The sequence below is a fragment of the Dromaius novaehollandiae genome, chromosome 2 (genome assembly GCF_036370855.1).
Source record: "Dromaius novaehollandiae isolate bDroNov1 chromosome 2, bDroNov1.hap1, whole genome shotgun sequence".
NCBI classification, from domain to species: domain Eukaryota; kingdom Metazoa; phylum Chordata; class Aves; order Casuariiformes; family Dromaiidae; genus Dromaius; species Dromaius novaehollandiae.
In genome coordinates this window covers 80,995,155-81,018,321 of record NC_088099.1, presented here as the reverse complement: position 1 = coordinate 81,018,321, position 23,167 = coordinate 80,995,155, and the positions used below count along the sequence as shown (strand labels likewise).

The following is a 23,167-nucleotide window of genomic DNA, read 5'->3' as shown; positions in this document are numbered from 1 at the left end:
CACACATACAGTAAGTGTAGAATACTGAAGGAGAACGTATTGAGTAGCAAGTTAATTCTTCTATCAGCTTTCTGATTACTGTAATGGATACTCGTATTTCCCCCATATAATTGTAGAAAAGGTACTGCATTCTAAGCGTGTGGTTTGACTCTACTTCAAGCTCTGTGTTACTGCTATGTATTTTTAATACATCTACATAAAAAAAATACTGAAAAAGAACTCTATCTAACTCTATCTATATATAGAAATACCACAATTTGTTTAGCTTGATTTGGTGGCTCTTCTTTGACTGCATCATTGAAAAGAGATCAGCTAATTTTTCCTTTCCTGTTTAATGGCATATATAGATTTTCTTTCCCCTCCCCACAGGCAATACATGGTATGTGATGAACAACTTTTTCAGTGTTACTTCCATAGAAAACTTCAGTGATCCATTCTGAAAGATATTAGATTTTTTGTTGTTGTTTAACATAATTGTGTAATATAAAATTCACACTATAATTCGCAGCTTTGGTAGCTTACAGAAGAAAAAACTTCCAGCTCTTTAATTAAGGACCAGGTCACACAACATTACTTACAATCTGCTCTCTTTGTTCCAGTGCAGACACATCAGACAAGCTTCATCCTGTCCCTTGAGGTCCTGAAAAATTCTACTTTTGATAGGAAATGGGCTGTAATTTAAGTTGTGAATCTAACTTTCCTTGTCTTTAAACACTTCTATCACCTAGCTTTAGTCAGTTTTTACTTACTGTTTTAGTGCAGGAACTCTGATTCCCAGAGCCACAAAACCCCCAAAACAAGCAGAAAAACTCAACTGAGCCTCAACAAGTACAGCCTGAATTCTCAGAAGAAGAAATATTTCTTGATTTAACAGTAACTGTACAGTATTACAAACTCAGACACATGAAAAACAATCAGGCAATAGAAAATGTACAACAGCTTTGGTGTTATACAAAATAATAAAAAAGACTTGACAGCAAGATAAATAGTTCATTATGTTCTCACCACAGCCACTTCTTCACTTAAGACAGTTATTTCCTTCTTGTATTCTGTGTGGCTTTTCTACTCAAGAAAAATCATACTATATTACTGTAATAAGAACTTTTATGAACACCATAAACTAATCTGCAAATTTTATAAAAACATCTTGCCTCTTTGCACTATTGCTTTGTGGCACATTGTCAACAGAACAGCAGTCCAAAATAAAGTGACAACTAGATTTAATAAATTAATATACTTTTTTAAAGATGTACAATGCACATTCTTTTTAATCCAAGGTTTTAGGGTGTCAGGATACTTCTATTTACACATGTACAGACCTCAGACAGCACTGATAACATCAGAAAACGCAGATAAAGGAACAGAGCCTTAACTGCTATCTGGATGCTACAAACAGAAGCCAAAAACACTGCTGAGAGTATTATTGGGAGAGATATCCAAAGTTTGAAGACAAGTCTATGAAAAAGGACACGTAAAGGCAAAGGGAAGGTCAAGATGTTTAACACGACCATTCTATTCTTGTGAAGACTGAGGTGGAGTTGTTGACGTGCCTTGTTTAGCAGACTTTCGTTCATAATTCACAAGTCGTTGCCCAACAAGATACCTGTGATAATAATAAAAACAGTGAGCAATTAACAAAGTTACTACAATACTGTAACATAAATTCACTATTTCCTTTATTGCAGGAGTAGCTTTTTCATTTCAACAAAACTTGTTAATCTACATATGAACCACTAAAATGATTGTCTTCAACTATCTTCATTTTATACTTTTTTTTCCTCAGCTTTCAGGCAGCTCAGAATCAAATATAGACATGAGTTTGTGTCTACAGCCTTACTCCAGGGTCATGCATTCAGGTATGTGTAACCTGAATAAAAAAATAAAATATGAAAAGTGTTTGTTTGCATATTTGTATTTCCAGCCCTTTAGCTGGTGAAGTGTCTTACCATGTCTTCAAGACTACAACATTAGCAATGACAGTATACATATGTATACAAAAGCACCACCTTAAGCTAAACGGATTTTTAATGATGACGACAGCATATGTATGCATAGACTAAAGCAACAAAAGACCCATTTAATTACTTTTCCAAGTAAACCAAAGAACTTCTGTAGAAAAGCCATATACTGCTATGAATTCTTCATCTGAAACCTACCATTTCCTTTAGATATTTTTTCACCACCACTCCTTTTCTCACTTTATACTGTGACCAAAACAACTGTTATATAATTTAGTACATTTTGACTATCACAAAACTCTCAAAATTTTGAGATTTGTGACATGAAAGATTTAATTAAGCATACTTTTTAGACTATAAATCTCCACTGAGTAGCATGACTATGTTTACTTGCTCACTGCAATCTGACCATTAAGTTAAGTTGTAACGTACAAACTTCTTTTCTACAAGGATAACCATTCTTGTAGAGTTACAATACTTCAACAACAATTTCATTTAATATCAAAGTCATTTCCACTTACAGATATTTTTACAGCTTTGTGTTTACAGTTTACCTGCCATATTTTACACAAGAAAACAATTTGAAAAATTAATGAAAGTTGCAATTCAAGCTACATTCTGCCTGAAAGATACTGACATTTAGCTCAGAACCCACTTGCAAAGATAAACACCAGCTACATTAACTACAGCAGGCCAAATACAGAACATGTTATAAAGGCAGGTGGGGAACAGCATTTAAATGAACTGATAGAGTAAAAGGTGCTAGAATATCAAATGGAGTTGCTTAGCTTTTAATTTTAGTTACAACACAACTCTAGTACTTCTAGATTCTGTAAGTTTCCACATTTACACCAAACAATTTACCAATACTTTCTAACATTGAAGGCAGGAACAGGGAAGATTCAGAGAAGCCAATTTTAGGCTTGAGGTTAGACTCCTTTTAGGTAGTGGAAAGGAAAACTTTTCTAAGGTAATTCAGGGTATGAATTAACACAGAAAAACTTGTTCCTTTCCAGTATAAAAGAAGATTAGGAATACTAGCAGCTGGGGTCTAAAACTAACTCTTCCAAATAATCCTCACAGTAGTGGACCTGCACACCACACTACATAGGAAAAGGCATAAAAGGCAGTAATAAAAAGACCTCATGAATATATTAAAGTATGAGAAACATGACAAACCACAGTTCCTGTACTTAACAGATTAAGTGAGCAAACAACATGTTTGCTGAAAAATCTGAAACATCTAATACCTTGTTGTTTTCAGCTTCTGAAAAACATTAAGATAATCAGATGCATTAAAAAAAAAAAAAAGAGTATATACAGACAGACAGAAGGGAGTAGGTTAAGAATATAAAAAAGGGATTTTCCCAGAATAAGGCAGTAAAAAGTATATTGAGTATTTTAATCAGTCAGTCTTTTAGATTTGAATGCAGCTAAGTCATACGTACTCCAGCATGCTTTGAGACAGTTCCTTGCTAATATCTGAAGCAGGATCAACTTCAAGAAGAAAAGGCTTTGTTTTACAGGATTGGGGAATAGCGAGCATTCTGAACACAGGTAGTGAGAACACCACACACACACACGCACACACGAATTAACCACCATAACCAGAAAAATGCTAGGAAAATTAACACTTATCAGGCAGTTGATTTGAAAAATATAGACTAATAATTACGGAAAACAAGGAAAATAGTCAAAAACTTGATAAGGACAACCTGTATCAATTCAACTGACACCCTCCCCCCCCCCCTTTTTTTTTTTTTAAAGAGGTCTAAAAAAGTAGAAAGTATCAATTATGCAGAAAAGGCTGAAGATATGATAAGCAGCAGATCAATATGAGATTTTTACCTTCAAATATGTAATATATTATATTCACTTGTCCTTCAAGACTACAGAGGGGGAGACAAAGGTGTAACCAGCTTCATTTGTGGCAGAGAAGATTTAAGTCAGACATAAAGAAAATTCTTCCATTTATAAAGATAGTCTGTCCCTGTGCTTATCTACCTGAACAGGCAAAACAAACATTCAAACAGGCAAAACAAACAAACAAGCCAAAACCAGTTTAGATCTGCCTCTGATGGTCATTTGTCTATGAAGCTTCTTATGTTCCCTTTTAGTGCTAAGTTTCTATAATATCTGAATTCACTCAACCTGAGGCTGTTACCACAATTCACAATGGAAAAATAATAAAACAACCATACTACATACTCACTTGTCATTTTTAATATGTTCATAAAGGCGCTTGAACTGGCGGACTTGGAAGGAAAGGATTCCCATCAAAACCACCACCATGAGCAGAAAAGGGTAAATCCGACGCTGAACTAGGTTTTGCATCTCAGCAGTAACTCCTGCAGAACAGGATAGGACCCTCATATAAGCTAACAGTACTGAAGATAACACATGCAGTTCTGCTTCTGCCCCTTCTTCTGCTTTCTATTATACTGTAACTTCAGTAGCAAGGCAGTAAGATAATATATTTATATCTCTCAAATCCAACATGACAACTGTTTTTTTTTTCTTCAAAGACTTCCATTAACAGAGTGAAAATCCACAGTGCACATCAACTCTGCTTGCTTATGGACTTCAATATACCTCATGTCAGAAAAAGCGGACACTATAGAAGTGTGCATTCAAGTGAGAGGCTGGAGAATAAAATGGAACTTATTGAACATCCTGTTAGTACCAAAACTATCAAGCAAAGATAACTGTTGATAACACAGCACACGTATACTGCTTTTGATAAAACTCCCAGAATTAATACCAATTTTGTTTCATTCAATTATGAGGTAATAGGAAAGTCTAAAAACAAAAACAAAACAAAAACCTCCATGTTTACAATTCACCTTTTATTTTAAATATAATGGAAATATTTTAATACTGAATGAAAACCACAAACCAAAACTAGTATTTTCACCTGTTCTAAGCTTCCTTTAAAGTTTGCCAAGTCAAAAAAAAAAAAAAAAATCCTCAGCTTAATATACCTCTTAAAGAAAGAATAAAGTTAAAGGTTGACTGTCTGAAGAAACAAACCAAATACACCTTTCCCAAGCTCATTAGATATCTAACAGCAGAAATGTAGGTATTATTCCATCCCACATTTTTCTTTTTATTCTGCACTTTAATTTATCAGACATCCAATCAGAATAACATATTCCATTTTCCTTAAACTTTGGGGGTGAAAAAACAGCAATAATTAAGCTTTTAAATTTACCGGCAGAATGGTGTTTCTTTTCCTAACAACCTAGAACTTTAAGTTTTATTTACATAAATACATATACATTACTCTAAACCATTAGATGATAAACAAGTATTCAAAATGTTTACATACCTAATAAAGGTACAACACCAGAAGCTATGATGTAGGGTACACACAGGGAAAGCAACAGAACAGAGATTACGGGTGCCGCCAGTTTACGAATTATGAAGTGTAAATCAATGTTACGAATCCCATTTGCATACACCTAAGAAGAACAAGTTAAAAGTAGAAAGGATCAATTAAAGAAGGCATACTTTGTGCTTAGAGGAATCATTACAAGGTTTTACACACCTCTCCTCACCAGAGGCAAAGGGAATTCCTATCTTGATGAAAACCACAATGGCCACAGTCTGAGAAGGAAAATCTTTCTGCGCTGTTCTATGTCATGACTGTTCCAGAAAGTCATGCTAGTAGTGCTCAGGAGACAAACTTAATCTGGAATAGTTTTGGGATTTGGTAGCAGGAGTACAAGAGGGTAACTGAAAGATCATTAGAGCTGTGGATGGTAGTTTTGTTGATGACAGGGGATTGCTTTATTCTGTTAACTTGCTGAAGAGTGGTTGAAAGAGGATCCTGTGGATGCTGGTAGAGCAAGTCTATCTAATTTGGTAACACAGAAAATAGGAGAATCTAAAGCATTCTCAGATGCCCTTGGCTGGACAGACCAGAGCTCCTCTATGTGGGTCTGTGGCTGAAGACAGGGACTTCACAATTCTTGAGTTTCTGCAATTGCTACCGGCAGCTGAGAGGTCTCAACATGGCTAGACTAATCATGGAAAAAGACTGATTTCTAATAGCTGGCACATATAGCTGCAGAATGGTCCCAGACCCACAGCTTGGCTGTAACCAGTGGTTTCTAATGGCTGGCATATATAGCTGCAGAATGGTCCCAGACCCACAGCTTGGCTGTAACCAGCTATAAGGATGGCTCAGGATTTGAATTTTATTTTTGTTTTATTGTTAAGTGTAGCTTAATGGATTAGGTTATATAATTTAAAAGGATTCTACAAGACTAGCTGTGCTAATACTACAACAGGAAGTCCATTTTCTAACTTGTTCAAAAGACATTCATATAAATGCATTATAGAGATAATTCACACGGACAATTTTTTCTTACTTGTTCAATAACAGTTTTCAACCACCACTGGGGACCCATCAGAGTTATGGCAGCAATGATTTTGGCATGCAGAACTCCAAGAGCCCAGTCCTAGTTTTGTAAAAAGAGACAATTATCATTACCAACTTTTAAAATATTTTGAAAACAAAACTTTCTAGATCAATTTGTTAATATTATTTAGAAATAAATTAAAAAAAGAATCTTTTCTAAATTAAAACAAGGGAAACTGTTTAAAAGAGGAGGCATCTTAAGCAAATTCTTAAAAAAAAAAAAAAAAAAAAAAAGAAGAAGAAAAAAAAAAGATGCTCTCAAGCTTAACTGATATTTGTAAAATATCCAGGTGCCTGGAGCCATGAACACCAGCTAATAATATTAAACCAAGGGCAAAAACCAAATAAAAGCATTACACTTACTTACAGCAACAGAACAGTATTCTGGTACAAACTAATTAATATTGGTAGCATGTTAGCAGAAATAAGTTATTTTAATTCCTTTAAAAAAAAAGGAAGAGAAACAAGATATAAAAATCCTCACACAAACCAGAAAACAAGATTTTTTTTCTTGCCTTTCTTTTTCCTTTTAAATTTTAATTGTTCACAAAAACCTACCTAATGTGAGCACTGCTAAACAAAGCACGGCAATGCTATTTACAGGAGAATGCCATACAATCCAGTGAAGAGTTTACTCTAACATATAGTGCAATAATTACAGCATGGAATTTTAAAAAATGACAGAAGAACAGCTATGGGTCTGTAGTAAAGACCGCACAAAATGAGTCAATTCTTTCCAGATTAGTTGCACACATTTATAGGAGAATCTTGATTAAAAAAAACAAACAAACCCACCCAAAATTAGAATACACAGTACAAAGGCAGAATGAACAGCTACAGAAATGGTAGGTCTTATGACACCACAGTTTAATCAACTTCATTAAACTGCTGGGAAAACATATTTTCTTTTAATTCAATTATTTAAAAGACAGTCTTTGTTAGTATCTATGTTCGAAAATTTAAAAACTTATTGTTACAAAAAAGGTGTTAACATTGTTTCAAAGTACCTTTTATGTTTGCTAAAGCACATAATCTTTCTAGAACTCAAGATTCTCTTTTGTGACAAATAGAAATTATTCTCCATTTCAATACTCCCTTGCTAATTTAGGACAAGCCTGAATTCTCTCAAATCTGATATTTTGAGGAAGCTCTACCACATGAAAATAAACCCCTCCACTGTATTTACTTCCAAACTTTTATAGAACATGGATAAATTAAGGTTTTGTAGGTAATCTCTAGCATTACGAATTCTTTCCAAAAAGAAAGGAAATCACAATCTTCTACCACTGCAGTGATACAATGTCCTGATTATTAGTAATTTACTTAAGAACTGACACCTCTAAAGGATACATACATTAAGAAATAATGAAAGATTTTAATCAGTGGGCCAATTCTTCTTTGTATAAGGCTTCACACATCTGAATACTTAAAGCAAATAAAAGCTTGTTTGTGTACAGCTTATCAGTTGAGTGTCTTTGAACACTTTCTTGTTATGTAGTAATATACTTTCTAGGTCTTTTGAGTTCCCTCAGTTAAAGCTTCCTAGGGTTAAAAGCTTTCAAGATTAAGTATAGGATGATACAAACATCTTTCACTCAATCTGTAGTACCTTCACTTCCTCCACCAAAACTGGTGGGAAAACATTTGCACTATGAGACTTTATTAAAAAGTAAAGCAAAGTATTACTATCTCAAAATCTTATATTAATGATTTGACATCTCAGCTTAAACCAGAATGATCCTAAAGCATATCAAACTTCATTCATAGTGTGTATCATCAGAGAATTATAACTTTGTATGGGAAAAATGGCAACCAAACTTCCCACTGCACAACTGTAGGTAGAAAGCTTTCCGGAAAAGTTATGCATGTGCATGCAAGCATATAGCTACACTAACTTCTGTACTGTACATAATTTGAATATCAAGCTACTAAAACCCCTGTGTATCTGATCAGTGAAATGCAAAGATCCTCTGAGGTTATCACAAAGAGTTCAGCTCTTTGCACATAAATTAATAAGGATACTCTTGGGGTTTAATAATACTTGCATCCAGACTGTCTTTTCTTTACTGCGTGGAAACATTTGTAGGAAATGCTCTGAAGCCCTGAATCAATGAGAAACCAGAACTTCTGCAACCTTCTTATTCCTCCATAAAGAAATACATCAACAGCACAAGAACACTGAAAAGCCTGACATACCAACCACTGAGCAACTGACCTGCCAAGGATAGAAGAGAGGCGTCTGATCCAGAGGAACTCTCAAAGGTGCAACGATTACCAGCTCAAACAGAAGACCAAGCAAAAGTGGAACCACACCAGCTAGCAGCACAGCTACTATCAGTGTCTTCATTATCTAAAAAATGCCAAGACATGTAATTACATTTTTAAGTTTAAACAAAAAATCATCTGACAAATATGTTAAAGCACGCAAATAGATAAAGCTGGAAAAAAAAATCTACCCAGATTTTTCAATTCATATATCTACCCCTGAAAATAACTTTCATTACATGCTATTTTTACAATCCAAGTTTTCAAGATTGGGTCCTATTCCACCCCGCTCTCCCCCCAAAAGCATGATTTGTCTAATGGAACCTTACACCAAATATGTTTTTGTATGTTGGAAAATTATAAAAAAATTCTTCCCAAAACTCCATTTTTTTTCCAGTTACATCCAAGCCTTTTAAATCCACTCATCATGGAGTATTTCTGCCTTGAACAAAAGACTCAGTCAAAGTATTATGCCTGAATCCTTCTTTGTTCTAGAATTCTTTTAGTTTAAATTCATTAACCAAAAAATCAGATACAAAAGTAGTATAATCTAATAACATGAGAGGGACAAAGGACAAGTATTACAGTTTATCTCTGAATTTCCTCTAGGCAAGTTTAAGATTTCATAAGTGAAAATGGAGAATGACATATTCAGGGAAGGATAAAACATGGAATATAAACATATACTGCTCTTCTGTCTGTAATAGTCTCATAAAAAGCTATCGTAAGCATGTCCTTCACAAGGTGCCATTTATGCTATGGATATTTAAAATTACTTTATTTAGGCAGAAAACCACTACAGAAATCCTCAGAACCAAAATCTAGACAAAAATTTCACCACGACAGCAGATTTATGATAATAGTGGATTTTTTTTTCTTTAACACATTCATTTGAACACCACAGATCTGACAAATCGCAAAGATTTTTGAAAAAGTGCAAACTACTTTTTAGAGGCATTAAATCTGTCATCATCTACCAGCTTTATTAGTTTATTTGGTAATGCCAAGTTACTAAACAAGTAACAGTTTAGTTTCCAGGTGTATATGAAGATGTAAATGTATTTATTGAGACCACAAAGTATGGGATAATATAATGCAACATATTCACTTTTAAAGGGAGAGAGAAAAAAAAATACATGTATATATAAACATATACACAGAAGCTTATTTACACTGATTGCTTAACATTCTGCTAAATGGTCTCCAAAAGAACAATTAGCCTATGGAATAGGAACATATAGTCTACAAACTTCAAGATGAGCTGAAAAGGAAAATGCAATATGCGTTACAGGGTAAAATCTGAAAGTAAAAAGAAACAACCAGTCTTTTCAAGCTATTTTTTGATACTTTAATAAAAATATCTCTCAAGACTCACCATGAGAGACCATTCTTTGACCTTCTGAAAAATCACTCTACGACCCTGTGGCATCCAGGCAACCAGCACTGTTACTGCTCGAATAGTTAGCCAACAGACATAAAGACCACAAGCAGCTGTGTATAGTTCATGGATTTTGGCAGTCCCCGTCCAAAATGACATTAACCATCGACCAGCAAATACTGAAAACACAAACACTGTTAAATAGAGTAATGCTTTTTGATGTATTAAGGAAGGATGCCCATGAAAACATTTATAAAATTTGTTAATTATTAACACACAAATAGTACCAAAATATTGTTTTATGTTGAATGCTATGCCCATAAGGCATGAATGTGTGAGGCTCTAAATAAATAGTTATGCAGACAATGCCAATGTACAGCATTTGTTCTAAAATTTCCTTACACTACAATGATGTGATCTGAACTACAACAAAGCAAAACACTGACTGCTACACTACTTAGAGCGTAAATAGTAATCTTCAGAACCTCAAAGGCAATCACAGATTAATGCATAGGACTGAATTTAAATCTTAAGGGTTATGTTTTAGTAATTTCATTGTCTCACATAATGCTTTAAGACTTACTGATAGGGTTTCTGAAGCTCTCCCATTCATTTGCTGTATTTATTTTTTAATAGTGTTTCTAATCAATAAAATTATAGCTCAATTATTTGTATGTACTAAGTTAAAGCTATCACAAGATTCAGAACTCAGACCTCAGTACACTATTGACTTAAAGAGCATTAAAAAAAGGGGGCAAAAATGACCTGGTCCTACAGTTGCCAGATTTTAGAATTCTAGCTGACAGTGTTCAAACAGATTTGCATGCATTAATTTGTTGCAATTAATTGAAAAACAATTACAAAGTGCTGTTGATTTGGTTGAAGTACTTGTTCATGCATATTTGGAGGCTGGCATGTGTATCAATATTGTATCGCATCTAAAGGCTATGCTAGAAAGGCTCTAGTGAGGTGTCATGATGAACAATGTCAGAAGTATTCAATTAAAGAAGATACAGTGTAGAAGATCTGGTAACAACCTAGGCATTTTTGTTCTCTAAACAGCAAAGCGGGTGCAAGAGTACTAATTCTCCCTCTCTCAATACTACTACAGAGATTGCCTCAAAACTTGGGGCCCTCCCCTTAAGAAAAAAAAATCTACAACAAAACAAAGGAAATGTCACTCTTCTCTAGTGAGCTATAAATTTAGATACAGGTATTATCTCTATTATCTAAAGTTTTGGCTACTACATTATGAAGATGTTTCATTAAACATGAAACACTACTCTTCCATATTTTCTTCTTTAAACTCTAAGATAAGATTTCAAAACATCTATTATTGTAGAGCATGTCTTTTTTTTTTTTTTTTTTTTGAACTACAGTTCTACAGTAACAGACTTACCTGGTAACGTAAGGCAGATGAGACTAGCAATCAGTAATGTTATGCACATGAAAACAATCAGAAGAAATATCTGAAAGAAGGGGGGGAGAGAAACAGTTTACAGGAAAAAGTTACTTAACTAAAACCAGAAAAACATATAAAAAGATTTATCATCCTAGAAAGCAGAATATAAGGCAGCTAAAACCAGAACATTTATATGGCTTCCTGTTCAAATGCCAACTGGTATTTCATTGTATAAATAAATTGCCACATAAAATATCCACAGTACATGTGACACATCTAAAAAGTGTTGTGCATTTCTTTTAACAGTTTTCCTCAATTGTCATAATTATAAAAACAAAGCTCTTCATTAAAAAATAATCTCTTGATTGCTGCACTGACGAACACAACGGCTTTCAATTAATCCTGAATTGTTTCTAACTCTGTAAGCCAGGTAAGATGGACAATGACTCTATAATAAGGAAAACCTTGCTGAGAAAGTTCTTACATCTGTTCTCAGGGCTATGTGACCAGCAGCTGAGTCTAAACTTGATGGTGCCTTGGTCAGGTTTCCAGCTGTTCACGGTACAGTATTCTTGTGTACTTGACAGCTTTAAGTATCCCAAGCACCACGTGATACGAAGTTTAGCTTCACTATTTACCCAAACTGCCTTACTAGGAGAAAACTAACACTATATTATAACAGACTCCTGAGAGAAACCTAAATCTATAACATAGTTTCCTTGATAAGACTTCTTGGGACAGTGTGGATCAGTCTCACCTCCAAGCTAGGATCTCCAGCACTGCCTAAAGGAAGCTATTTTGGTGGTTTGTTAGTTTTGTGGTTGGTTAGACATCAGCCTGGGTGAAGATGGACGATTCCCCAAAAGCCAGGTACTTACCAGGTGATAGCCACATACCCTTTTGCACCCAGAATACACTTCTTAGGGAAAGGGATCTAAAATGGATAGAAAAGTCAGAATAGCAGACAGCTAGACTGCAGGTAGAATTTTTTCTTAATTGTGAGAAACACATGGTGTGACCTGCCTGGGGCCAAAACTGTTTCAGTAGTCACTTAGGGAATGATGGGAGTAAGTCAGTGGTGATGATCCATATGGGAACAAACAACACAAGGAGGAGGAAGAGATAAAATTAAAGATGATTAAATACTAACTCTGAAATGCTCCCAGTGACAAATGTGGGATCAGAAAGACAGTTCGCAATCCACAGTTGTTAAAGTAGGGTAAAGAAGGGTTTAGATTCCTTAGAAACTGGGAAGATTTTTGGTATATATAGAGCCTGTATAGGAAACACAGACTCCATGGAAGCCAAAACAGAAACAGGTGGATACCACCTGAAGATAATGCCATATCTTCAGGGAGGAGGACAGAGGGAAGTCATTAAAAGCTTGCGTCTTTAGAAGAGAGAACAAAAATTAACAAAATTCAAGAAGGAAGTGGCAAAGAGCAGTCCGAATAATTAAAGGCTATCTGAAGAGAACACACAAGAATAAGCAACTGTATCTACACCACACACTTATTTAGAAGTGGTAAAAACCTCATTATGATACATGAGGGAAATGCAAGGGTGAGAAAGAGCACTGACATACCAGGCATGTCAGAAACTTGATAGAACGAAGATAGCCACAGGAGCACTAATACCAGAGAAGCGAATTTGTAGGAATGAGAGAATGGGCTGCACTAGTGGAAAGAGATACTATACATTAGGAAATGCTCAGAATCAAATAAGGAGAATAGGCAGGTCATATCAGTAAGAAACTCCACCCTAAGGATTGAAATTCCATGCCAAGTAGGAACAGTAGCAATAGTAGGGCGACTTACTCTACTGCGTACTAATTTAGGATGACAACAGTGACCTGTAACATGCTGAGGGAGATCAGAAAGCTAGCAAGGGCAGAAAACTGACACTAACCAGAGAATTCAAATCACATAATGCAGTTAAGTACCACGCCAGGGACTAAAGCTGATGTAAAGTTTTTAAACACTGCTGCTGTTTTTTGGACTAGTGAATGAGAGAGTGTATAAGAAGAAGAACAAGTCTTGACTTGGTCCTAAACAATGCACAAGCCGCCAATCACTACCATCAAAGAACCACTCTCATGGTGGGTGCAACTCAAAGCTCTCACAGGGACAGCCCTCCCCCTCCAAAATCCATCATGGTAATATTATTTCAAAAGTGAGAACTATCTAAAAATGAGGAAATTGAAAGCAAACGGAAAGTAGTCAGAAGAAAAAAGTGCTCACAGGCCATGTGTTTAAATATACACAAGTGAAGGTTTGGCACAAACACACACCATTTATCATAAGATTTAAAAAAAGGTCCCCCAAAATCTGTCACAATGAACAGCAGAATAAAAATGGTACCAGAAGAAAATATTTTCCAAAAGTTGAAAATAAATCCACAAGGGGGAAAAAAAAAAACCCCCACAGAAAATGGATAAATTCTGGTAAGTGAAATCCAAAACTAAGACAAGCCCCCACAAGAACTTTAGCCCACAAGAACTTTAGAAGTAACTTACAAAGGCCATGAAAAAATAGTAAATTTATTCCTATACAGAAATATTTCTTAAAAATTTACTCTATTTCAGTAAATAGAGTAATAATAACTAAAAATCCTCAGAAAAAAGCTTGCCAGAGAGTTTGCTGGCTTTGCTGAAAATTAAGCATTATAAAAGGCAGGCTCAAGGAAGACAAGGCAATAGCAGGAAAATTAAACTGATTTTATACATCAGCATTTGTTCTAGAAACACTTTGGGAGGTTCCCGCATCACAATCTTTGTTTATAAAAGGAGTAAGTTGGAATAATTGTCTAGATTGCCCAGCAAAACCAAGAAATAACAAAATGCCAGGATCAAATGACATTCACCCAAGAGTTCGAGAATGAAACTGCCTTGCCACCAGAGGAATGGGAGGTTGGAAAAAAAAAAAAACAAACAAAAATCCAGTTATTTTAAACAGATACCACAGAGGTCCACAGATCCTACATGGCAACTACGTAGAAACTAATATAGCATACAATTTATAAACAGCTATGATGTAACAGAGAAGAGAGAAACCATGCTACAGAAAGCTGCGGAGATTCCACGAAAAAGCTGACAATTATGAAAACAAGCAGGACAATACCCATAGTATATTTCACTTAAGCAGGCAAGATTCTCCAACTTGGAAAAGAGTGACAGAAAGTATGCAACACAAAACTGAAATAAAGAAAAAAAACCATGAGTGGCACACTGAAAAGAAATACGAAGTGATTGCTCACTATTTACCATAATACAAAATCTACAGGAAAACTGAAATAATTAAGTAGCAGGCAATAAAAGGTTGTACTTTTCACACAAAATAGTTAATTAAACAGAAGAATGCCTTGACATGGGATGTTAAAGATACCAGATTACATGCACTCAAGAAGCAAACAAAAATAAACGAAGGGGGGGGGGAAGTCTATCAAGTGCTATTAAACATACAGCAACTGAGGCAGAGAGAACCATAACCTGTATAGGCTTTTATGGGGAATAAAAAAACCCACCAATCATCTTTTTATTTGCTCTCAGATTAACAGCGTACACTTAATTCAATTAGGGAAAAAAAAAAAATCAATCCATAGTTTTAAACACCTATTTATAACTCTGAAATAACATGAAAAATCAGTTCTTGTTCCTTGCTCAGCTCATATGGACATAGTGAGTTCCAGTGGTAAATATCTGTAGATAATAAAAAAAGTGAATATAAAATTCTTTTCTCTAGATTGTTTTAACTTGGTTAAATACAAAAATATTAAAGAAAGATGAGAAGAGGTCACAGATCTCTGCAATGTCTTTTCCCTCCCCCCACCAAATGCTTAAAATCCCGAGTAAGAAAATAATTAAAATATTGGGGAGTTCCATACAGCTCAGTCTCTTTTGTTTTCTATTACATTTAATTCCTTTAAATGTATTATTTCTTGGTGGAAGTCAGGGCTGGAAACACATTTTTCATGAAGTGAACCTATCCAGGGAGAACCAAGGTCAATATACCATGCAGAATCACATCTGAAGCAACTTCAATGATGAATGATTCCTTATGTAATATTTGAAACAGGTGGAATTAGGGACATAGCATCATATCAGTTGAGCCACTGCATTTCTGAGATGGTGAAGTGGTCATCATATCTCTTGATGACAACAACGGAAAGAAATTCAGTTACATCTGATTCTTTTCTTTTTTTATTTCTACTTTTTGTAGAAGTCTCCGAAGAATAACTTTAAAATGTCTAGGCAAAGGAGAGTAGACCAGAAAAACAAAGTCTTTGATAGCTGAATACGAAACTGGTTAGGTCTTATCATTAGTTCAAGGCCAGCTGCCAAAACTACTGAAAGCTTTTACTACGCAATAGCTTAATTGAGAAGGGGAGATGATTTCAGTCCATGTCCTTATCGAGAGCCATTCACCAAAACAAAATAACCCATGTAACAGCAGATCTAGAAAGGAGGATTTAATAAGTCTCTAGCTTAACAAACTTCTTCCTTGAAAGCAGCACCTCCATATTACAGTTGTTATATACTGCCAGCTCACAGTAAGACTGCCTTTTAATTGCCTCCTTAGCAGCCAAACAGGGAATTAACCTCAGTTAACCTGTTATCCCAACAGCTTCATAAGAACATTACTCAGTCTAGCTGAAGGTTATCATAAATATGACATGTTCTTTAACAATAAAGCCAAATCCTATCCAGGCTTTCAAATATTTCTACCCAACGCCTTGTGCGTATTAGATCAGTTTTCAGCTGGATCACTTTCCTGACCCAGCTCATCACGTGAATGTTCCAGCACTGGTTTTCATGCTAAAAAGGAGAGAAAGGAGCAGCTGCTCTAGAAGGATGAATGTGACCACCCCTTTCAGTAGGCCTGCATATTTATGTTAAGCCACAGAGCAATACCATGTTTTGACTTCTTATTACGACTAAACTGATGTAGCAGTAGCTCCTATGAGAAGGGAAAATTTGTTCTGTTTCCCTCGCCTTTTCATTCCTGAGCTACTTCCTCCCAGCGTTTCCTCTGTGGCAGTACCGTGTTCATACATTCCTGTGGTGAGCCATTTTAGGGAGCTAAAATGGCAGTGGCCATTACTTTAGTTCTTGTGCTATACCTGAAACAGCGTAAGTGAGTTCTGCTAAAGTTTACATTTGGTTAACTCAGAGTTCTACTAAGAACAAAATAATTTATCTAATATTATTTAGGTTGACCCATATTATTCTAGAAACTTAAGTATTTGCCAACAAGCTTTTCCTTCCTTATTGTAAGGACTTAGAACTTTAAAGTATTAAAACATCTGCACCCTTCCATGTTCAATATAGACACAACATAAGTTCCCCATTTAATCTTATAATAAGGGAAAAAAGCTTAAGATAGCCTCCAGCTACATGACCGAAGTACACCCAATAGAAAGGTATGCCTTGTTGGAGATCCTCCTGAACTATGTTTCCTGGGAGGTTATTATACTTCTCTCCATTACTAGTCATTAAAAAAAGAGGACATGAACTTCTTACAGATAATATACTACAGCATGTAAGAGGTCCCACGTATGGGATCTATTAAAAATAGTAATAATAATAATTGAAAGTCTAAAAGTTACCAGCTGAAAAAAAGCTATACATGACAATAAATTAGAAACATACTTTCTAACAGGTAAATTGTACAACACAAAACGATGTGAAACACTGCTTGACTTCTCATGTAGACCATCAAATCTTTCTCGCATAAAAACCGCACCCATTTTTCAAATGTTTTTCATTTTTCTCTTTATAGATTAAATACACCTACCCTGAGTGGGAATTTTAAAGGCCTACGATAAGGCTGGAAACCCACAGGTCCTCCTTGTTGAAGTATGGCTTGATGGGCTGCATGAAGACCTTCTCCCACAACTGGAATGGCATTGTTATTGCGAGCATGTTGGTTGTTAGGCTGCTGGTTTGCATTGTTTTCATTCTCTTCCTGGTCACCAAGTAGGTAAGAATGGAGGTCCCTGTAACAATCAACAAAATTCAGTTCTGTTGTTTAATACAAACGAGAACCTTACAGTAAGAGATACGTTAAAGATGTATTCAGAATGAATACAAGTTGTACAAAGTGAATACAGGAGAACTTTCAGAATCTCGATGAAGTAAAATAAACCATTTTCTGATAATGTACTCGGTGTCTTTTTAAGCTCAGAACTCAGAAGAAAAATGCTAGTGTGGATGCAGATTAGAACAGTGGAAATGCTGCCTTACAGCAACACCTAGTATTAATGTTGTTGTGCATATAAAAGGAAAGTTGCACCAATATTTTAGCTTGTGTAAGCAGGCAGCTCAACTGACAGATTTTACTGATATTAAACTCTACTGGAAATAACAGTCTTCAAACCTGAACTATGCAAGGACAGTATTGTATTGCTAGAGACACAGTATCACAAATACAGAGTTTAGTAAGACATAGTCTTTCAAGAAGATTCTAAATCACTCAAAACCTATTCACAACTTTCTGCTAACACGAGTCCCACGACCAATCAATCTACTCAAGAAGCATTCTATTCCCATTCCATGCATATATCATTAGCAAACAGATCTTTATTTGGGTCTGATAAAGGAAAAAAGTAGCTCAATATGAATATGTAGAAGTTAATTTTTCTCAGCTTTAGCAGAAATTTTTCTTAGCAGTAAGATGGATGCAGAAATTTTAACTCCCAGACAATAAAAGGTTTTTCACAGCACTGCTTGCTTCAGAAAAGCAGAGGAAGAGATTTTCAACTTTGCTCAACTAAAAATGCTGCAGAAATATTTTATAACTGATCTTAGCATTTGCAACAGTGGAAAAAACAAAGCCATTCTTATCGCCATCTCTGAACTACTCTTCTTCTCTCATGTTTAAACACCATCAAAACAGGGACAAACTGATTACAAAGATAAAATTAAGCTTCCATTCTAAAAAGTTAAGGGTAAGATGAAAAAAAATTTTGAGTTGCAATGGAAGAAAAAGCCTCTCTATTTTCTTGGAGTCTTAGATAAGTAATTTAGCCAAGAATAAATCTTCATCCTTATAAAATCCTATCTGACCGATCCACAATGATCAGGACATGGTGGGAGAGTGCCCATATACTTCGAATTTAAATTAAAAAAATTTACAGAAGAAAACCTTTGTTCTATTCTTGACTAACTTGGAAACAACATATGAGCTCAAAAATTGTTTCAAGTGCATTAACACTACCTTGCAATCAAAATTAAAGAACTCCAGTTTATATCCTTATTTACTTTAGGGTACAAATACACTGTTTCATTCTCCTTTAAAGACTGACCTTTAAAATTCCCCATTTTAAGTTATTAATTTTTTCAGCTTAATGTTATAATTTGTTTTTCCAGTAATTTATTCTTTTTGCATATTATAAGCAGGAAATGTAACATGTGCATGTGAATTTTACTCAGGTGACACACACAAATGCTCTCTTGACACTTATTCTTTCATTTCCACATATAATAGGAACTTAAACTGTTAGCCTTTTATAGGATTTTTACCAGGCAAATGCTGGCAGAGTGTAGCAAAAGGATTTCTTGTCAAAGACTAGTCCAGAGCTACAGTTACTACTTAAGAGAAGATTCTTCCATATGAAATCACTATAGAAGTTTTTCTTAAATCACATCTATCTATAAAGTAGCTGTTAAAGCTACTTTTCAGCTAACTCTCTTGAAAACATCTTGCTTTCTTGTTGCTTTCTTGTCAAAAGGCTAAGCTGAACATAAGGCTTGCAGTTGGTTTCGGCTTTCTGTACTTACAGTAAGTATCCAGCAGTAACAGTCCATGCTCGTACAAGACCTTTCAGCCACTGTCTTGTATGTCCTTGTTCTAGCAAAGCTGGAAGCACGACCTGAAGTAAAAGGAGCTCTAGGGAAAGTTCACTTACTGGAGCATCACTAGAAACAATGGGATGAGCAGGCAGTCAAGCACATGAAACATTCTGATAGTGATCTGCTACGCTAAATTGTATTAACAGCAACACAACAAAAGCTATACTGGATGTCAACAGAAAAAATTTTTAGATTTTTGCAGACATTTTTCCTTATATGCTATTCTGAGCACTGGTTCAGCGCTCATGAGCATTTCAGCATTTAGGTGCATGTGAAATTTAACAACAACATGCTGAGAAATATTATATCTCACTATGAGAGAGTATGACTTGCTCTTCCTTTTGCTGTTATCATTGCTGCTTCAATTGTTATTTAGAAGCAGAAAAATAATATTATCACTAAAAAAGAATGCAGTTACAGACTATTTTATTCTTGAAATGGTGATCACCAGGACACAGTATGTAAAACAAACATTAGAATGACTTCCTTCACAAAAAGTTGATGGGAAAGCTGTTTTGAAGGCATATAGAAGTCAAACAAGTTATCACGACTGCAACGATACAAAATGACTTTTATTTTTCTTATCAACTTCTTATTTGGTGAATTGCATTGTGCATCCACATGCTCTGTTACTTTACTTTTCTAGAACAAGCACTGAAGTTTAGATTGAGAAGGAATTAAATAATATACCAAATATAATGCCAAATTAATGCTGGAAGGACTAAATATACTTCTTCAATCTCCCTGTAAATAGAAAAACTATCTTGTAGAAAAAGAATTGCCTACCTGTAGAGCATAACATTATATGGAAGAAAGCTAGGCAGGAGATACTTAATAATGCGTATAGGAAGCCAAAGCATGAGCAATACGATTGATCCAAAGACAATCTGCAACAAGGAAGTTAAATTAGTCTGAATAGCAGAACCAACAAAACCTCATTTTCCCCACACAACTCTGACATGTTTTCTATAACACTCTATAACAATCCAGATAGGATTGTGACTGGATAAACACTGACTGGCTAGCTGGCAGTTGCGATACTGTCAAACAGATCTACTTTCCTGCCGATGAGCTTTCATTGCTTAAAGCATTAAGGAATATTAATACAGTACATCAAACAACAATGTTTCTGGTATAACCAGTCTGGACAGTTTACACAATACTAATGCCAAAAGTAGCTCCTTTGAGACACTGCCCTTACTGCCTTCTAGGCAAACTTCAGACAACCAAGCTGAAGGAAATCCCCAGAACTTTTTTGTTTCCAATGTTCTACAAAAACATTTAGAAGCAGATGCCACTGGCTAAATTGGCATAATGCAACCCAAAACATACCAGAAAGCTATTCTACTGCTTCTGCACTACTCTAGTAGAATTGGATCCAGAATGTTTACTACAATAAGAGTGTCATCACAAAGCTCAGCTACTTACAACATCCATAATAATGAACACTTCTTGCCCGACTACACAAAAAGTTGATGTCATTTTGTATAAGGAGTGGATATTATGGAATAATTTAGGTTGGAAAGGACCTCTAGAGGTAATCTAGTCCAATAATCTCCTGCTCAGAGCAGGTCCAGCTACAGCAGGCTGCTCACGGCCTTAGCCAGAGGAATTTTGAAAGGATGGAGATTCTATAACTTCTCTTGGCAGTCTGTAACCTTCATGGTGATTTTTTTTCCCTTAAATATGCAGTAGTGTATATAGGAGCTTACACAGTAAGATTTTTTTTGTTCGCATAAAGAAATACAATGAGAAGTCCTTACCACTGATAATATAAACCTCCTGAGATGTCTATAAATGGGAAGGTGAATCATTTCCTGCACTGGATTAAAGTCTGGATCATTCAAATTCCTGAGAAACCATAAGACACCAGGTCTCAACACCTGAAGCAGAAAACAATTTATGAAGGAAAATTATTTTTGCATTCCTTGTTCTGCATTTTGCAGGACACTGCTGCAGCTAAAAATGTTTTAAACATAACAAGGGTATAAAATACAACAAAGTTCAACAAAAGGGTACAGAAACAGAATAAGGAAAGCATTACCAAAGAGGACTAGAGAAGCAATAACCAATTAAAAGCTTAACTTTCAAATATTAATCGGTGTTCAACAACTGAAATGTAAAGAGATTCGCTGGAAGGCAGCACCTATGTTAAAAGACTTAGTAAACTAAGGACATTCAAGTAAAACATTACTCTAAATCATCATTTTCAACTGCAATAAGTACCAGCATGGCCATCTATACGTAACACTGACATCAAAATGCATACAAAACACAGTAGCTGCAATACTCAGACATGAAAGATCAGTTCAACAGGCAAGCTTCTCTAACTATGTTACATAACAATCGTGTTCTTATAGACTTACCTCTCTCAGTAAGAGAATGAAGGATGCAAAATAAAAGACGTAAACCATTCCAACTAACCAGTGCAGAAACATTGTGGTACCTGGGGCAGACTGAAAGCTCAATTCTCTGTCTTTCAAAGTGGCATCAAACATTTCCTAGAATATAAATCATAAACAAATATGAACAAATTTTGGCAAACTTCCACAGTTGCTCATTTTATTTGCTCTAGTTCACATATCCTACCTGGCATTTAATTTAGATGTCTGCCTCATGCTAACCCATAAATATTTAAGAATAGCATTTAATTAGGAAAAAACTGAATACTTATTAGTATTTACACTAAGAACAACAAATAAAGATCAATTTTTGATCCAGGTAACTTATAGAATGAAAACCAAAATCAACTCAAACATTAACATACACTATACAAGTTATAAGTCAGTTTGAACTAAGTGGTTCTGTAGTGCAAACAAATACTTATTCCCATAAGTAAAATGGTATTTCTACTAAGGCTAGAAGAAATCAGTTTTCTTCATTTAAAATTGATCACTTAAATTTTTTCAGAAAAACTTTTTAAAGCATATAAAACTGTCCTCCTCAATTACAAGCAAGCACAACATTAATCTTTTTCAAAATAAGAGGTCATGCAACCATTAAAATATCAAGCGTTTACCATTTTTGCATAAAACAGCCACATACAGAAGTTTATTCAGTATACTGGTTCCAGTCTTGTAAATGCAGTAAAAAGGATTAGGAAATTATTTTTAAAATATCATATTTATTTTTATTAGGTTGTATAAAGGAAGACAAAATTAGCACTGAAGAGTACCTAAAAAAACCAAACAAATAAACAAAAAAACCCTTTTCCCTTCAGAAGCACTACGACGGTAAAAACAAGCAGCATGCTGTTCAACTCATATCAATAATTCTTATCATCAGAACTTTCTTCCTTCAAATATAAGCACTGTTAAAAAAAAAAAAATTATTTCTATTCTTACCAAAGAGCATATGTCCAACCACCAGCCACAGATGAGAGGAAACACACCAATTTCTACCACCACTAACAAGGAAACCTTTTGAAGGAAAATAAAAAAGAAAATAACATCAAATAACTCAATAGACATCACTAACAAAATAATTGAGAAGTTTTTTTTTTTTCTTTTTAATCACAAAAATCAGGATTACCTTGACAACAATATAGCAAACACCTAATAAACGACGTGATCGCTGGAACTTAACAAGCGCTGCCAAACCCTAGATGGCTTTGCTAAGGAAATAATACTGAAAAATATGTTGTAACAAGCCCAGCAGATCAGAGCTATTAGTTAATATGAAACACTATGTTATTTGGCTTTTAGCAACAGCAAATTTTATAAAAGGCAAAAGTGAAAGAGGGCTCTGTATTTTCAAAATTGACTCTGATTCTGGGTGACAAACTCATGTGCTGAGTTAACCCACTAAGAGGGGAAATATATTTCTAAAAATAGGTATTTAGCATTTTGTGCTAAACATGCATCTACCAAAATAAAACCTTCTTGAACTAAGC

The 23,167-nt window shown here is 35.0% G+C and overlaps 1 protein-coding gene across 4 annotated transcripts in view; it reads right to left on the bottom strand.

Moving 5' to 3' along the window:
* Positions 1-1,203: 1,203 nt before the first annotated feature.
* Positions 1,204-23,167, bottom strand: part of MARCHF6 (membrane associated ring-CH-type finger 6) — a 55,880-nt gene continuing 33,916 nt past the window's right edge. For 2 of the 4 annotated variants that reach the window (XM_026099291.2, XM_064506846.1), the window contains exons 13-26: positions 22,807-22,875; positions 22,620-22,694; positions 21,642-21,776; positions 21,039-21,158; positions 20,062-20,162; positions 19,204-19,341; positions 17,219-17,420; positions 11,424-11,493; positions 10,022-10,218; positions 8,597-8,731; positions 6,332-6,421; positions 5,287-5,419; positions 4,171-4,306; positions 1,204-1,603 (exon numbers count right to left, since the gene is read on the bottom strand). In XM_026099291.2, coding sequence (XP_025955076.1) covers positions 1,513-1,603; positions 4,171-4,306; positions 5,287-5,419; positions 6,332-6,421; positions 8,597-8,731; positions 10,022-10,218; positions 11,424-11,493; positions 17,219-17,420; positions 19,204-19,341; positions 20,062-20,162; positions 21,039-21,158; positions 21,642-21,776; positions 22,620-22,694; positions 22,807-22,875 — 1,692 coding nt within the window. In that variant the 3' untranslated portion in view covers positions 1,204-1,512. The remainder of the gene's footprint in view (positions 1,604-4,170; positions 4,307-5,286; positions 5,420-6,331; positions 6,422-8,596; positions 8,732-10,021; positions 10,219-11,423; positions 11,494-17,218; positions 17,421-19,203; positions 19,342-20,061; positions 20,163-21,038; positions 21,159-21,641; positions 21,777-22,619; positions 22,695-22,806; positions 22,876-23,167) is intronic. The other 2 variants (XM_026099292.2, XM_064506847.1) reach the window with 1 other exon arrangement.